At 40.1% G+C, this 15,737-nt stretch overlaps 1 protein-coding gene across 1 annotated transcript in view; it reads left to right on the forward strand.

Moving 5' to 3' along the window:
- lnx2b (ligand of numb-protein X 2b) overlaps window positions 1-15,039 on the forward strand; it is a 35,086-nt gene extending 20,047 nt beyond the window's left edge. The window contains exons 3-10 of the mRNA XM_028459849.1: window positions 112-305; window positions 5,921-6,120; window positions 8,550-8,969; window positions 10,193-10,339; window positions 12,118-12,292; window positions 12,531-12,774; window positions 13,431-13,589; window positions 13,670-15,039. Coding sequence (XP_028315650.1) covers window positions 112-305; window positions 5,921-6,120; window positions 8,550-8,969; window positions 10,193-10,339; window positions 12,118-12,292; window positions 12,531-12,774; window positions 13,431-13,589; window positions 13,670-13,805 — 1,675 coding nt within the window. The 3' untranslated portion in view covers window positions 13,806-15,039. The remainder of the gene's footprint in view (window positions 1-111; window positions 306-5,920; window positions 6,121-8,549; window positions 8,970-10,192; window positions 10,340-12,117; window positions 12,293-12,530; window positions 12,775-13,430; window positions 13,590-13,669) is intronic.
- The last annotated feature ends 698 nt before the right edge of the window (window positions 15,040-15,737 follow it).

A 15,737-nucleotide genomic window follows, 5' to 3' on the forward strand; every position in this document is an offset into this window, starting at 1 on the left:
ACAACACGTTTGATGGCTTCTCTATTTTATCACAATAAAAGCTGATGGTCAGTTTAATGTGAGATCGTGACCAGCCACTTATTTCAGTTTATGCTTTAACTCTGTTTTTAGATGTCCTGTTTTCAGAAGACTCAGAGAGGAGGCAGAGAAGAGGAAGAGGCCGTCATGGAATGAGTTAAAGGGGCGTAAGGATGACAGCGAGTCATCTGGAGATGCCAAAATTTCTGCTTCGCTTTCTCGAAATGCCTCCCGCCCTCAGCCGGATCCAGGACTGATTAATCCTGCCTATGAAGAGAGTGAGGAAGGTATGAAGACATTATTTATCATTTAATTACTGATCCAGGTCCACCAGTCTGTTGGCCACTTAAACATGATCCTAACAAACTATGAATATGTGGAGCAACAGGAAGATTTTGATTATCGCTGGGAGTGAATGGAGTTCAACATGTACAAAAAGAGATTCTTAGATGGCTTATTTGTTATAGTAAGGCTTGCATTTAGCCTGTGGGTAGAAAAGTTAATACAGTCTGTCACTAATGAATCATCATCTGAACTGTAGGAACACGTTAAGCTCACAGATCTATGAACCTGACACTCTCATCCTGGTAAATCGCACAATATCCCATAAAAGTCAGAAGTTGGTCTTTTGAATACAATTGTGAGACATACTGTTATCAATCCTCCAGTAGTGTTTAAAATGTTACCATTTCTATCTTCTCTGTCTGGGCAGAGGAACATTTCAAGCAGACAGCGACTTTAAGCACCCTTACTGCAAAAAACCCAAAACTAATGATAAGCAGATGTGGGTTGTTTCCTATCAGTGTCTGTTTGCTGTCCAATGGTCACCATTCATCACTACTGGGAGGTGGTGTAACATTTACAAGTGAATATTTTGTCCTCTTGGGTGTCAAACAGGACAAATAGTGACTTGAGTGAATTAAACAGGGACTTGCTGTATCTGTGATGCCAAGACTACTTTTTAGAGCATCTCCATAAATGAAGGTCTGGATGTGTTTCTGGTCTGTATTGATTAAATTAAAAAAATACAGAGTAGGCACCGGTATCGGATAAAACCCAGCCGATACCCAACCCTAGATGTCATTAGGACAATTAATGTTTGTAGCTTCTGTAAGGTTTTCTCTACCTTTTTCCCAGATTTTTAATTGAACAGCTCCAAGGATAGATGACATGAGTAAGATAATTTTCATGAAGTTTATTGCAGTTACAGTTTAGTAGACCAAGCCCACACGCAGGTGATCCTCCATGTCTGTCTCTCTCTGTTTTCTCTGCATCTCTGTCCTTGTTTGCTTATATCTGTGTCTGTGTCTAGGGGTGGGAACCTCTGGGTACCTCACGATACGATACGCAATACAAAGCTCACGATAATGATTATCTCACGATATGACGATACTGTGATTATCGATATATTGGTCAGAAATCAACACCAGTACAGTATATAGTATAGTGCAATATTCCAGTAAACAATATATTGGTTCCTTCAACAGTGACAAAATTTCTGTGAAGACGTACCTGCACATTTTAATGAATAATTGCGGAAAAATAACGCGATATATGTGCCGAGACAACTTTTTAGAGCATCTCCATAAATAAACGTCTGGACGTTTTTTTGGTCTGTATTGAATAAAGTTGGGACGATATATTGTGTGCCAATTTATCATAATGTTAAAACGTCCAAAGATTCACCGTCGATTGTACGAATAAATGTGCGATATTATAAAATCATTGTGTGCCAATTTATCATAATGTTAAAACGTCCAAAGATTCACCGTCGATTGTACGAATAAATGTGCGATATTATAAAATCATTGTGGTGCGTGATTGTCCATTTTCTTTCCCAAATATTGTGTGGTATTGTTATTGTGAGCCCATTATCAGCTAACGTATCGTATCATGAAGTCTGTCTGCCGTCCCACACCTAGTATTGAGCAGTTATTTTATACAGTAACATTTTAGCACTTCTCTTTATTTATCCAGGAAAGTGTCATTGAGATTAAGAATTTCTTTTTTGAGTGAGTCCTGGAAGCAATTAGGTTTAAGGGACTTGCTCAAATCTCCCACAGTGGAGTCGAACTGGCAACCTTCCAGTTACTAAGGGATGTTGCTAAACGACTATTTTCCATTGATGTGGAAATACCAGCCTGTCATTGCCCGATCTTGTTAGATCTCTGAAGCTAAGCAGGTCTGGACCTGGTTAGTAGTTGGATGGGAGACCACTGAGAATTCCAGGTGTCACAGTGGGGGACAGTCACTCCAGTGGTATCTGTCATTGTGTCCTTGGGCAAGGCACTTCACCCACATTGCCTAGTATGAATGTGGTGTGTTGTTGGTGGTTGAAGGGGCCGATGGCACTTTGAGTGTCTATGATAAAGCAGTATATAAAATCCAATGCATTATTATTATCAGTATTATTATTGTTGTTGTTGTTATCATGATGTTTCCTTATCAACTAGTCTATTACAGAGTTTTTCCAATTCACTTTAAGGACAGAATAATCTACAAGGTCTTTGGAAATGTTATAGGCCTGACACTTCACGGTGTGTCACTGACCTGTTGTCCACCTTTGTTGGCTTTGTGTGTTGATGCAGATTATTCTGACTGTCAGTACCAAAAACATGAGTAAAAGCTCCTTTGGACAATGGGAGGACTGTGGTTGCATCCAAATAGTCCCTCCTATCTCCTTCCCTATCCACTTTTCCTTAACTTAGTTGATGACATTTATGGTGTTAGGAGACTTCCTAAAGGAGTTAGGGAAAGGCAATCACATTGTTTTGAGAATCAGATGCACCACTAGGTAACGTAATAATCCGACAGCGGTGTGGTGAAAAAACTATACATTTCTGGAAATGGACTACTAAAACCACATTTATAACACTTTCCCAGGTGCCTCTAAATGCTGATATAATCTTAAATATGACATGGTTTTAATGTAAATCAAAGGAAAAGAGGCTTCGAAGAACAAAAGTGAAACTAAAAGAATGTCACAATGAGAGTCGTTGCTCACACTCGGCTTCCACTCAGAAATCAACATTTATCCAAAATAAGTATGATGATGTATGAAACTATAACCTTGATGCAAGATATAGGCCTACATGACATTGTAGGCATACAAATATACAACCACACAAAGCATACCTAGATGAATGAAATATGTTTAATAAAACATAATGTGGCTAAAAATGTCTGATTTCTTTTTCTTCAACGAGTCTTATGTTTTCAGCTATTGTGAGTTACCATGAACGCTCAGATGAGCGGGTCCCTTTAAATGTTGTCGCCGCAAGGAATTGTGGGGCAGCATTATCTGGTCTCCTTTGGTAAAGGATGCATCAGTGTTTCTTAGGCTAAAGGGGGTTATAAAGGAAGCATTGAGCCTCCTTTCCTAATCATGGCCTCCACTTAAACAATTCCGGGGGTAATGGAACAGTGGATAGGAAAGGAATTAGGAGGGACTATTTGGATGAACCTGTGTCTTTATCTGGATTCAACAGTTCTCCTTTCTCAGATTGACAGTCTCCTCTGTTTGCAGGGATGGGGTTTTGCTGCCTGAGCTACTGAGATCAGGAGTTACGTGCTCGCTGTCCCCTCCTCCGTGTAGCGCTGTCCGTAAGAGTAGGGTGCTTCTCTTTCTCTGTTTCTTTTTCCAGCATGTCCCTCGTCACCGCTCTCCCTTTGCTTCGTCTCAAAGAAGCACTGTCATGCCGTTACACACACAAAAACCAAACTACTTCCTCTGCAACCAAACGTCATGCGTTGCCACAGTATTTTTCATTGGTTGATTGTATTTCCACTTAGAGATCATGATTGCGCAACGTGTGAAAAAATGTAAATGCACTTATAATGCGTCTTGTTTTTTGATTTTTAACTGCGGTTGGCGTGGTCCTTTGCAGCTAGTCAACAAGTAACAGTCAAATGCACTTTCATGTTATGATTACTGACTTTATTTATTTATATATTTGCCTAAATATCCATTTGTGATCATTAATGGCTGTATATTTTTTTGTGCATGTGTAAGTGAACCAACTTGTAGAATTTGGTAAAAATTTGTAAAAAAAAAAAAGAATTTTTTTATCTTAAGTATTAGATATTCTCAAAGTGATGCAAATTAGTCACCAGTCACACACAGTCTGAGTGTTCTGATTGTAAAGTATTGCTGAGGCTTTATAGTTGTTACTGTGAGCTCTTGGTACTTATCCCGACAGCCTTCACCTGCACACTCAAGCTAACAATGTGTCATCTGCACATTGGATAATATAAGGCTGTTCTTCACCTTCTCTCCCTCTTTCTGTAAACTGTGATTGGGTACTGATTAGGTAAGTTCCCAAAGGAATAGTAGTTAAATCAGCAACACAATTTTACACAGATTTACATTTTTGTGTTTTAAAACTGCTCCACCAACAGATCTTCTGCCTCTATGTTTGAGAATATTTGAAAAAGAACAAGAGAATTATCTATCCACTATTTACAGCATCACATACAGTACATGTGTGCATACTGCATAGATGTCTTTAGTACTTTGTTTTTCTTTATGCATCTTCCTCCTGGAAGTGCTAATACAAATGAATATACATCTATATTCAGGAAGTATTGCCCTTAAAAAAAGGTAGACATTATATCTATCCATGCCCAGTGTAATGCATGTGTACTACTGTATATCTCTGCAGACAAAAACTGTCCTAACTGTCTCAGAAGACACAAGACTTATTTCCAACTAAAATGTTTAAGCTTCACCGACTGAACTGATATAACTTGTTAAAGTACATTGCTTAGTACAAATTAAAGAGCAACTAACCCCCATGCTTTCTGCTGACCTGCCATTAGGGGGCAAATTTAAAAAATACCTTGATTATGGGCATTACTACTGTAGCACGAAAGCCTGGTATATGCTTCAGCATCAGGGCGTACGCCGTCAACGTGACCCAGAGGTTGGCCAACTGTAGTTCTGCTTGAGTGAACACATCGCTATGCGAATGACTGCCATGCCGGTAGGGGGTTGTGGCTGTGTGTTAAATTGTTTATCTTCCGGTTACAGAAAACAATGTTTTGTGTTTTTTAAGCATCTTAAAATGTAATTTATTTCTGGACGACTAGTCAGGATTTTTGGGAGGCGCACATCAGGTTACGAGGAGGGGGTTCTACGTCTATGTAATACAATTTGATCCGTAACCATATATCAGGCTTAAGACGCTATGCTGCTCACAAACATTCCCTGCTCGACTCCCGCCATGAGCCTCAGAACACCACGGCCTCACACCACACATAAAGACACAGCAGCAGCAAGAAGTACATGCACGTTTGTGCACACGCAAAGACAGACAGGGATACACACACTGAGTCTGTACATACACACATGGCTTGATGAACCCTCTGATTAGACCAGAATCTGCTCTTTATAGAAGCACAGAGTCACAAACATCACTGCTGCAGCGGGCTGCTTCACACGTAACGTTAGACTTCCTCATTATGGCCATCAGTCAAAGCTTACTGAGGGCTGTGATTGGAGGAAATCCTCCTCCCTCCACTCAGCTTTTATAGGAGGGGTGGGGCCAACAGTGAAATTTGATGACACAGGGAAATCCAAAGAATCCGTTTCAGCAAACAGCAAAATTAAATTGTAATAGTCGGCGTTCAACCCTTAGTTGCCAGTAACTGACATTTTACAACTAAATATGCAAAATTTAAATACTTTTACTAAACTGTTGGGCTATAATCAATCAACAGCACTACTTAATACCCAAATACATATGTACTCATCAGAAAAAAGTGGGTTTGGGGTTTAGTTACTTTTTAACTAATGTGAGGAACTTGTGCGTATATCTGTATGCTATCTGTATAATCTAATACTTTAATAATTATTTAATGAGTTATGTAAATTTTTGTGTACTCGTATTCCTCCCCCCTGCAGACAACACCCCACTGCGCTCCAGCCTGGTGGCAGAGGCAAACCTGGTGGAGCTGTTCAGGGAGGAACCGGAGGAGGTCTTGGGCCTTCGCATCGTAGGAGGCAAAGATACACCACTGGGCAACATAGTCATCCAGGAGATAGTACGGGAATCGCTGGCAGCCCGTGACGGCAGACTGGCCCCTGGGGACCACATCTTAGAGGTAAAATAGCTTCACTAAACACTACCTGTAATATGTCATGTTTCCTGTGCCTAATCAGCACAGGCTCTCATTGTCATCATTGTGGAATTGCGTGACACCGTTTCCCTCACTGTCTCTTTGCACAAACATCAATCCCATTATAGTGTAAACACAGCACTTTTCAGCTGGGAACAGGAAGAAGATATTCAGGAAAAACACGTTTGAGCTCGATGGTAATAAGGCGGGGTTAATATTACCAGGTACAAACACAACATACCTGTAGGAACACTTTTACATGCTGACTGTCAGTCACTCTGTGATAACCAGTTGTTTGAAACCTCAATGTGTAAACTGACGTCATTTTTGCGGACTTCCGGTGTAGCGCAGAAACTCCCAGACTGTATGACCTCCCCCGTATAAAACACACAATAATCATATAGAAGAGGTAATATTTTGGCATGAAAGTGGGAAATAATAAAACGACCAAAGGAAAATCACAACAAATCCTAAGAAATGACAAAATATCAACAGAAAATGACAATACAGATAACTGCGTGTGGAACCATCCAAGCTCACATTATTGCCAAAATACCTACAAATGAATTCATACGTTTGCGGTACGGTGAGTGCTCAATGCAAGTGTAGCACAGTACATCCAATGAAAATCTATGCCTTTTGTATAGGATGTCATTGGCCACGGTTACATGATTTTTTTTTTCATTTGGAATTAGTTATTATGAGTTTAATTATTTGGAATTAGAGTGTTCTGCTTCGTGTTTACATGGAAATAGTAATTCCAAATTGAGGTTCACATGGAAAACGGGTTTATTCTGCTTTATTCAATTCCTCTTTAGGTCTGGAGGTTGGGAAGGGTTCTGTTTGGACAGGGGGAGAATGTGACGTATCACGTCTATTGGGAAAAACACACAACAAACCTTTTCTTTTCGGCAACAACATAGAAGACCACATGAGAAGTGTTTTCACTTTTATTTTTTTTATAGTTTTGAAGCAGCAGCTTTACAATAACACACGGTTTCACTTTTGTTCGTGGAGCAGAAGAGAGAGAGAGCAGCGGAGAAGGCAGATAGAAGTCAGTACTTTGGTCAATCAAAGCCAGTAGTTAATGCAACAGCTGTTCTACCTCCACTATACAGGACGATTAGTGAAAAGAACTTTATGATGATCCATGCGTCATTAGTGAAGCTCTGTTGCCTCATGCCCTGATGAAGCCTGTTCTGTTTGCCGATGTACATGTGTGTGAAGTAAGTCTGTGTCCGTGTTTGTATCCAAGTGTGCAACAATTATTATGATGGTACTGATTTAAAAAGGAAAAAACAACAGCAAATCCCCCTATGTTGCTGAAAACGGAGCATAGGGGGCGCCATTGCTACGTAGGGGAGAAAAATTACAACGTTGGGGCCCCTCCGCTCAACAGCACTGGCGAGGACCCTGCATAGTGTATATGCAAATTATATGAAAAGTATGTTGTAGTGTTTATATGACAGACATTTTGCAGAACATTGTAGTTGACCTGTGTGGGGTGTTAGACCCTGTACCTGCTTATACATTCACAGTGAATTGGCTGATTTCATAATGGTATTGAACTAAACAATAAAATTATGTGAGAGTGTAAAATGATTTGAGTTTTTTTGGTCTGCTTTTCTATATTAAACATAACATTTATAAAAGGATTCCACTGAAGAAATTAGTCACATTTTATCTTCTGAATTACAGGTTATTTTAATGGAAATTGGTGTATTAACATTATTCTGGACACTTGATATTTACATTTACCTACAAATCTTGTTCTGTATGAAGAGATTCAATTTACATATATACATTCATCTAGGGCTGGGCGACATATGCAGATTCAAGATATATCAAGTTTTTTTTTGGCGATATAGAAAAATACAATATTGCCTGTATCAATATATTTTTAGTTTATAGCTTATTTTGTATTAAAATACTCATTTTAGGAGTTACTGCTTTTGTTACTTCTCAGAACAACATGAAAACACAGTTAGATGGATTTCTGAGTGCGTTCTAACCCAGACATAACTCTAAACAATCCACACTACAGATCTCACTCACACGTGCTGTCCCTTAGAGGAGAAAAAGCCAAAAGTGTTGCATATTGTGCAGCTGTTTAATAAATGAGCCTGTGTGGCATTTTGCATCAGCAACTTTAACCTAGAATTTAATTTCTTTTAAGACTTTATTGAGGAAAAAAAACAAGTTTTATATCGTACCGTATATCACCATTTAGAGAAAAAATATTGAGATATGAGTTTTGTTTGTTATTGCCCAGCCCACTAAATCCGTCGCATGCTTCAGATGTTTTTTTATTATGCTGAAAATTCATTAGCACCGTTAACATTTCTTAGTAAAAAGGAAGTGCTTGCTTGTTCACCTGTTGATCATGGCTGTCTAACCTGTGGTGTTGTTTCCAGGTGAATGACATCAGTTTGGCGTCCGTTCCTCATGCCCGTGCCATCGCCGTTCTACAGCAGCCAGCGCTGCTCAGGCTCACAGTAATGCAGGAGAAAGGCTTCAAAATAAGAGACCAACGTGCCGACCCTCACCCCTCCACCTCCTCCACTCCCCAGCACCCCACTCACGGAACCCATGGCAACGCCGATAACAACCCTGGTACGGTCCTGCAGGTGACACTGATGAAGAGTCAACGCTCCGAGCCGCTCGGCATCAAACTAATCCGCAAGTCAGAAGAGAGCGGTGTTTTTATCCTAGACCTGTTGTCCGGTGGTTTGGCAGCCCGAGATGGAAAACTTAGAAACAACGACAAAGTGCTCGCTATCAATGGGCATGACCTGCGGCACGGGACGCCAGAGAGCGCTGCACAGATCATACAGGTACGCTTTTAGGGCCCGTACTACTACAGACCAATCACAATCACAGATAAACTGGAGAGCAATTTATGTCACAATTGATGAATAATTCTTTAAACATATAAAGAAAAGAAAATCAATAATTCAAATTAAAAACAACACTGTTGCTGCAGAATAAGCAGCAGGGAATGAATGCAGAAATTGATGAGGTTAATTAAATTAGTGAGATTATATATTGATGCTCTGATGAGTTTCACTTTCACTTTTACCTTGTTTGTGGCTCTGATGGTGCATTTATACAGCTCAGCCTACATCATAAGGTGGAATATATTTGTATTTTATATTAACCTACAGGACTGAGGCTCTCTGCATCACCACAGAATACATTAATTATTTAATTAATTTATGAGTCTGGTTTTATCAACTGACTAATGTAGGTCAGTCCATCAGACAAAAATCTATATGTTTCCTATAGGATGTCATTGGTAAATAAAGGATAAATATTATCTCCTGTCAGCGTCACATCAGATCCACACAGTGACATGTTCACATAATGATCCTCCTTTAATTGGGCAGGTCATTTTCTAAGAGAACTGATTGGTCAGGAGGCGGGGCTTTAAATGGTAAATGGACTTTTATATAGCGCTTTATCACCACACTGAAGCAGTCTCAAAGCGCTTTACATATCAGCTCATTCACCCATTCACTCACACATTCATACACCAGTGGGACAGGACTGCCATGCAAGGCGCTAGTCGACCACTGGGAGCAACTTAGGGTTCAGTGTCTTGCCCAAGGACACTTCGACACATAGTCAGGTACTGGGATCGAACCCCCAACCTCTCGATCAGAAGACGACCCACTACCACCTGAGCCACGGTCGCCGCTTTAGTACTCGCTCAGATCCTAGACAGAACAAAACCAGTTCCTGATCAGGTTAGTCATTCAGCCTAAGTTACCATGGTGGTTTAGCTTTGTAAGACTTTAGCCAGCTTTGTAGGAGAGCACACTGATTAAATCTCGGAAGTTAGTGCGATGAGAGGAAATCTAGCTTTGTAGTACAGGCCCCAAATGTTAGGATTTTATCTGAATGTGTTTTGTCAAAAATGCACCTATAAAAAAATATTAAGACTTTTGCATCAGAGATTTGCTGATTCCAAAATACATGAGTCAGTGATGGTTTAGTGACAGATTTTTGACATCTTCAAGACTTTGTTTTTAGTGTGTGTGTGTTGTTTTTTTTTCAGGGCAGTGAGGTGCGTGTGAACTTTGTGGTGATGAGGCCTACGGAGGCCCAGGAGGACAGAGGAAGCAGCAAAGAGGGTCAACACAGTCGAGGAAGCAGGAGGCTTCCAGAGCCGCAGTACTTCAGGCGCCGCACCACCTACATGAAGGTAAACAAACATCTGTCCACATTCAGTACAGGCCTTTGCAGCTGTTATCCTTTTACACCATGAGCATCAGTATTGGTCAGTGTGATTCTGTTTACACAGTGTAATTGTGCTGCTGTACCACACAGACACACAGACCCCCCCCCCCTCCAGTGAGGGTGAGAAGCTCTGAGAGCAGACACCTGCATCAGGGGCAAAGATGAAAGCCGGCCTCCCTCTGTCCTGATCAAAAGGCCAGGGTGCTGCGTGCTCTTCCATTGCAGGGACAAGGACTTGTTGTTGTTTGGTTATTTCTTTGGGAGGTAGAGGATCAAAGCTGGTGACAGTTAGCTTTCTCCTGCAGAGTTGAGCCTTTACGTCATGCTGGGGGGGAGGGTCTTCCTGCTGTGGAGAGGAAGAATCCCAACATCCCCCGAGACTCTGATAGTTTATAGACTCTACAGAGCAACAAGGAGGCTGTGGAAGTCGTCATTGTCCACACATCTTCATTGTCCACTACGAGAGTCTGAGTGTTGATCCTCACACTCCACAGCTCCATCTGACGTTTCACATTTGTTTCTACCAATAGTTTAGTGAAAAGCAAGAGGAAACGCTTCAGCTCAGAGTGTCTGACTGAGAAAAACATGAACCACAACTTTAGGGCAGGGAGATATGGACCAAAACCCATATCTCTATATTTTTCTCAAAATGGTGATATACAATATAATTCTCGATCATTTTAATGCAAATAAAGTCTCACCAGATTGACAATTCATTATTAAATTTGTTGATGCGTAATGCCACACAGTGCTTTAGGATTGAAAATTAAATTAAAAAAAAACATGTGCATGTATCCCAAACATGGGTAACTAGTGGCCCCAAAAGTACATAAATAAAATGACAGCAAAAAATACACAGAATTACTACAAAAACACAAATTAACAGAGAAATACACAAAAGAATGACAGAAATATTTAATAGAGCAACAATAATACACACAAAAAAAAACATTAAAACATGCAAATAAACAAAAGAACAACACAAAGAGAAGAGAAAAAATGCACAGTTGGGCAACAAAAAAATCCAAGAACATACATACATACATAACAAAAAATACACAAAACGACTCAGAACGAAATCCAAAATTACAACAAAAAAAAACCTAACAGAAGAAGAAAAAAAATACACAATGGAACTGGAACATTTATTAACAAACAGCTGCACAATATGCACTTTTTCTCCTATAAGGGACAGCATGTGTGAGTGAGTTCTGTAGTGTGGCTTGTTTAGGGGAAGGTCTAGGTTAGGACACACTCAGAAATTCATTTAACTGAGCTTTTAATGTTGTTCTGAGAAGTAGCGAAAGCAGCGACTCCTAAAACGAGTATTTTAATACAAAAGAAGTTATAAAATAAGAATGTATTGATATAGGCAATTTTCTATTTTGCCAAAATAAAAAAAAACTTGATTTACAGTCCCCTCCAAAAGTATTGGACCACCAAGGTTGTTGTCTTTGTTTTTGTTGTGTACTGAAGACATTTGGGTTTCAGATCAAAACATGAATATGAGACAAAAGTACAGAATTCCAGCTTTTATTTTATGGTATTTACAGCGAGATGTGTTTAACATCTCACGACAGAGCACCTTTTGTTTGAACCCAAATACTTTTCAAGTGGTAATGATGTTGGTTATCGTTATCATAATTGATTTGTAATTGAACATGAATAATTGAAGACGTTGTAATTGTAATTGACCCCAACCCTGGATTCTGATTATTGCTTTACATGTCTTTGTGCACACAGGATCCTCCTGGTGGCTTTTCCAGTCAGGAGAAAACTGTAAGCCTGAAGAAGGAGCCTCGACTCTCTCTGGGAATCACTATTGCTGGAGGAAGGGACTGTCGCAGCCGCCTGCCTGTTTACATCACCAGCGTACAGCCGGTGGGCGTCCTGCACCGGGACGGCACCATCAAAAAAGGTGCACAAAAAAATTTGAATTCTAATGATTCCAGACAAAATCTAGATGTTTTTGTTCAAATGAAACTTTGATGGATGGACAACAGACGGGCTTTTGTGTGCACATAGAACGAGTGAAGAGATGAATAGAATACATTTAAACCATGATAGAAAGCAAGGTTTTACTTGGACTTCTAACCATCTGCAGCCTGGCTTCATTTCTATGGACATGTGCGTTCTGTTTTGCGCTCTGTTCTCAGGGGACATCCTGCTCAGTATCAATGGTGTTGATCTGACTCAGCTGACCTACAGCGAGGCTGTGTCGGTGCTAAAGGCTCAGACAGCTCAGTCCCAGGTGTTCCTGCGAGTCATTCAAACCATCTCTGAGGAGTCTGAGGACGACATTGATGCTACAAATAAGGATGAGCTGGACTCCATGGATGAACTACGAGACGAGGCGTTCAACTGGACGCCACTCTGGACTCGCTGGCTGGGATTGCCCAGGTACATAGTCCTGTGTGAGCACCAGGGTTGAGGTCAATTACAATTACATCTTCACTTATCCATGTTTAATTACAACTCAGTTATGGTTACGGTGAACGGCATTTTTTCCAAATACAATTAAAATTACAAATATTATTTTTCCCCTGAAATTCAAATACAGTTCAATTTAATTAACCATAATGACTGAACCTGAAATAAATAACCCCATAAAACGTTTTTCTCATGATATTCCATATTTTTTCATTTTTTTGCCTTACCTCTGAAATTTTTCAAATTTTTCATGCCTCACTGGATTTTCACCCCAGTTTAAGTGTGCTCATGATATTTACCTAGTTTTAATGTTCTTGACTTATCTCGGAAAAAATTCCAGAATTTTTCAATTTTTATGTCTTACTATAACTAAAAAAATAAAAATCAAATCAAAATTCTTTCCTTTTCGTGCCAGTTTTTAAATAGAAAGTCAGTTATCTGAACTCAATCACAAATTAACTATGATTACAACAGCAACATATTTTTTCAAATACAATTCCGTCGTAATTATAATTAATCATCAATTACGCGATTACAATTATAACTGACCCCAACCCCGGTGAGCACCAAACTGTTCCTTCACGGTGTTATTTTTTAAGTGCTCATTGAAGAACTGGTGCTTTCAGCCACATGCACTGGTGCCGGGACATCGTCCTGCAGAAGACAAACAGCGAGAGCTGGGGCTTCAGCATCGTGGGGGGGTACGAGGAGAGCCGTGGCCAGCAGCCGTTCTTCATCAAAACCATTGTTCCTGGAACACCTGCTCACTTCGATGGTCGCCTCAAGTGAGTTCCACAACCAACATCTGCATCCAGCTGTAGCGTCAGTCAGCCTCTGAGGTATAATGGCCCGTGTGTGTCCCCAGGTGTGGTGATGAGATCGTTGCAGTTAACGGGGCCACAACTGTGGGCATGAACAACTCGTCTCTGATCCCCATGTTGAAGCTGCAGAAGAACAAAGTCACGCTGACTGTCGTGTCGTGGCCCGGGAGTCTCGTATAGCTCCCATATCATCTTAGTTGGATCTCCCTTTTTCAGTTCTCTCACACACTTTGCACTTTGAGCAGCATTCTCCACTGAGTCACTGATCCATAACCTGTTCTTTCTGTCTCATTGTTTCACTGTGTGTGTGTGTGTGTGTGTGTGTGTGTGTGTGTGTGTGTGTGTGTGTGTGTGTGTGTGTGTGTGTGTGTGTGTGTGTGTGTGTGTGTGTGTGTGTGTGTGTGTGTGTGTGTGTGTGTGTGTGTGTGTGTGTGTGTGTGTGGCACCACTGTAGTCAAAGCAGGTAGTCATTGTGTACCTGTGCAGTGCACTCACTGTGTATGGCAATCACTCAAGTATTTAAAGAGAAACCAGAGAGGTGGTTCTTTTTGAATCATTTCGTAGTCCTCTTATTAATATGTATTTACCGCTTCAATATTGTATCATTTCATTGCTTCATTGTACATAAACACAATAGATCAGGTATTATTAATGGCTGCTCACTGTAGATTGACGCTAAAGATGAAAAATCCTATTTGTTGCTGATACACAATGAATACGCTACTGTATCTGTGAGACGCTTTGGCATTGAAGGTGCACAATGCAACATTAAAGCAGGACAAATGAACAGGTGATGTCACAGTGTGGGTAAAATAGGACCTGTTTGAATCAGACCAGTTGAACTGCCAAGTTCTGAGCTTGTGATGTAACAGCCCCAGTAAAGATGACCAGACAAGTACCAATTAGAAGTGCTGTTACTTCATTTATGAAGCATCTCATCGTTAAGTGTTTGCTGTTATTTAGCAAAGAGCTAAAGGGCTTTTATTGTTGTTTAATTTAGACTTAAATACATGAATGTGAAGATGATTTGTGACCCAAATGTTTCCCATTTCCTGCTTCAACAATACTCTAGGTTCAGAGAATGTGTGTCTGTCTCCAGGACCTGCTAAACCTTATAGTTTTTGCTTTTAGCAAAGCAATTAAAAGCATTGTCTTGTAGCGTGATTGCATTTATTCTGAAATGTCGTGCGTGTAGATAGTGAAGGATTGACATGAATGTGTACATTGCCAGTCTACAATCACGTTTCCTTTAATCGCTTTCTCTGATTGTTAATAGAAATTGTTCAGCTAAGTGTCTGACACATTCCCAGTGGCCTTGTCTGCATTAAATGATATGACTATGGCTGTGATGTGTGTGTGTGTGTAAACCTGATTGCCTGCATCTTCAATAAAATCCCATGAAATCTTTGTATAACCTTCCAGTATGTTGTGATATGTTTGTATAATAAACCCTCACTCAATATTAATAGTGCTAAACAAACCCCCAAATTAAAAATGTAACAGCAGCTGGTCAGACATGAAAACCTTGTCATTTAACAATGCTTTACAAAGGCGTGCAGGTTATGTGAAACCATATTAATAGTGTGAACAGTCTTAGTCAGTGTGACCTCTTGTGGACACAATGAATGTAACATGTACAGTATATACATAGCACTGCTGTGCACCATCAAATTATTTGAGAACCCAGAACATTTCATCTGATTACATCGGCCTAATCTATGACGTCATAGTACACACATGCACTCAAATGTGTAAATCAGTATAAAAATGGAAAAAGTAACACAATTTAGACTCTGACCCTGAACAACAAGCACTAATGTGAGCGACGCTATAGTTGCTCTGCTCCAAGTCTCCAATCAGAGGATAAAGGTTGTAGGAGCTGCATAATATACATCAGAGTTCACTTAAAAACATGAACCCACACTAGATTATCAGTGTGGCACAACCCCAGCTCTGCTCACATAGGTTTTGATGTTCATTTATTTTAGAATGATCATGGTTAGGATGCACACTTGTGTAGCCATTATCTTTCTAAAGATGCTAACATTTGCAAATAAAAAGAAAACTTTTCTGGTTTGAGGAAACCACATTTTGAAACTCAAGAAATGTTCA

This window comes from Gouania willdenowi, chromosome 10 (genome assembly GCF_900634775.1).
Source record: "Gouania willdenowi chromosome 10, fGouWil2.1, whole genome shotgun sequence".
NCBI classification, from domain to species: Eukaryota; Metazoa; Chordata; class Actinopteri; order Blenniiformes; family Gobiesocidae; genus Gouania; species Gouania willdenowi.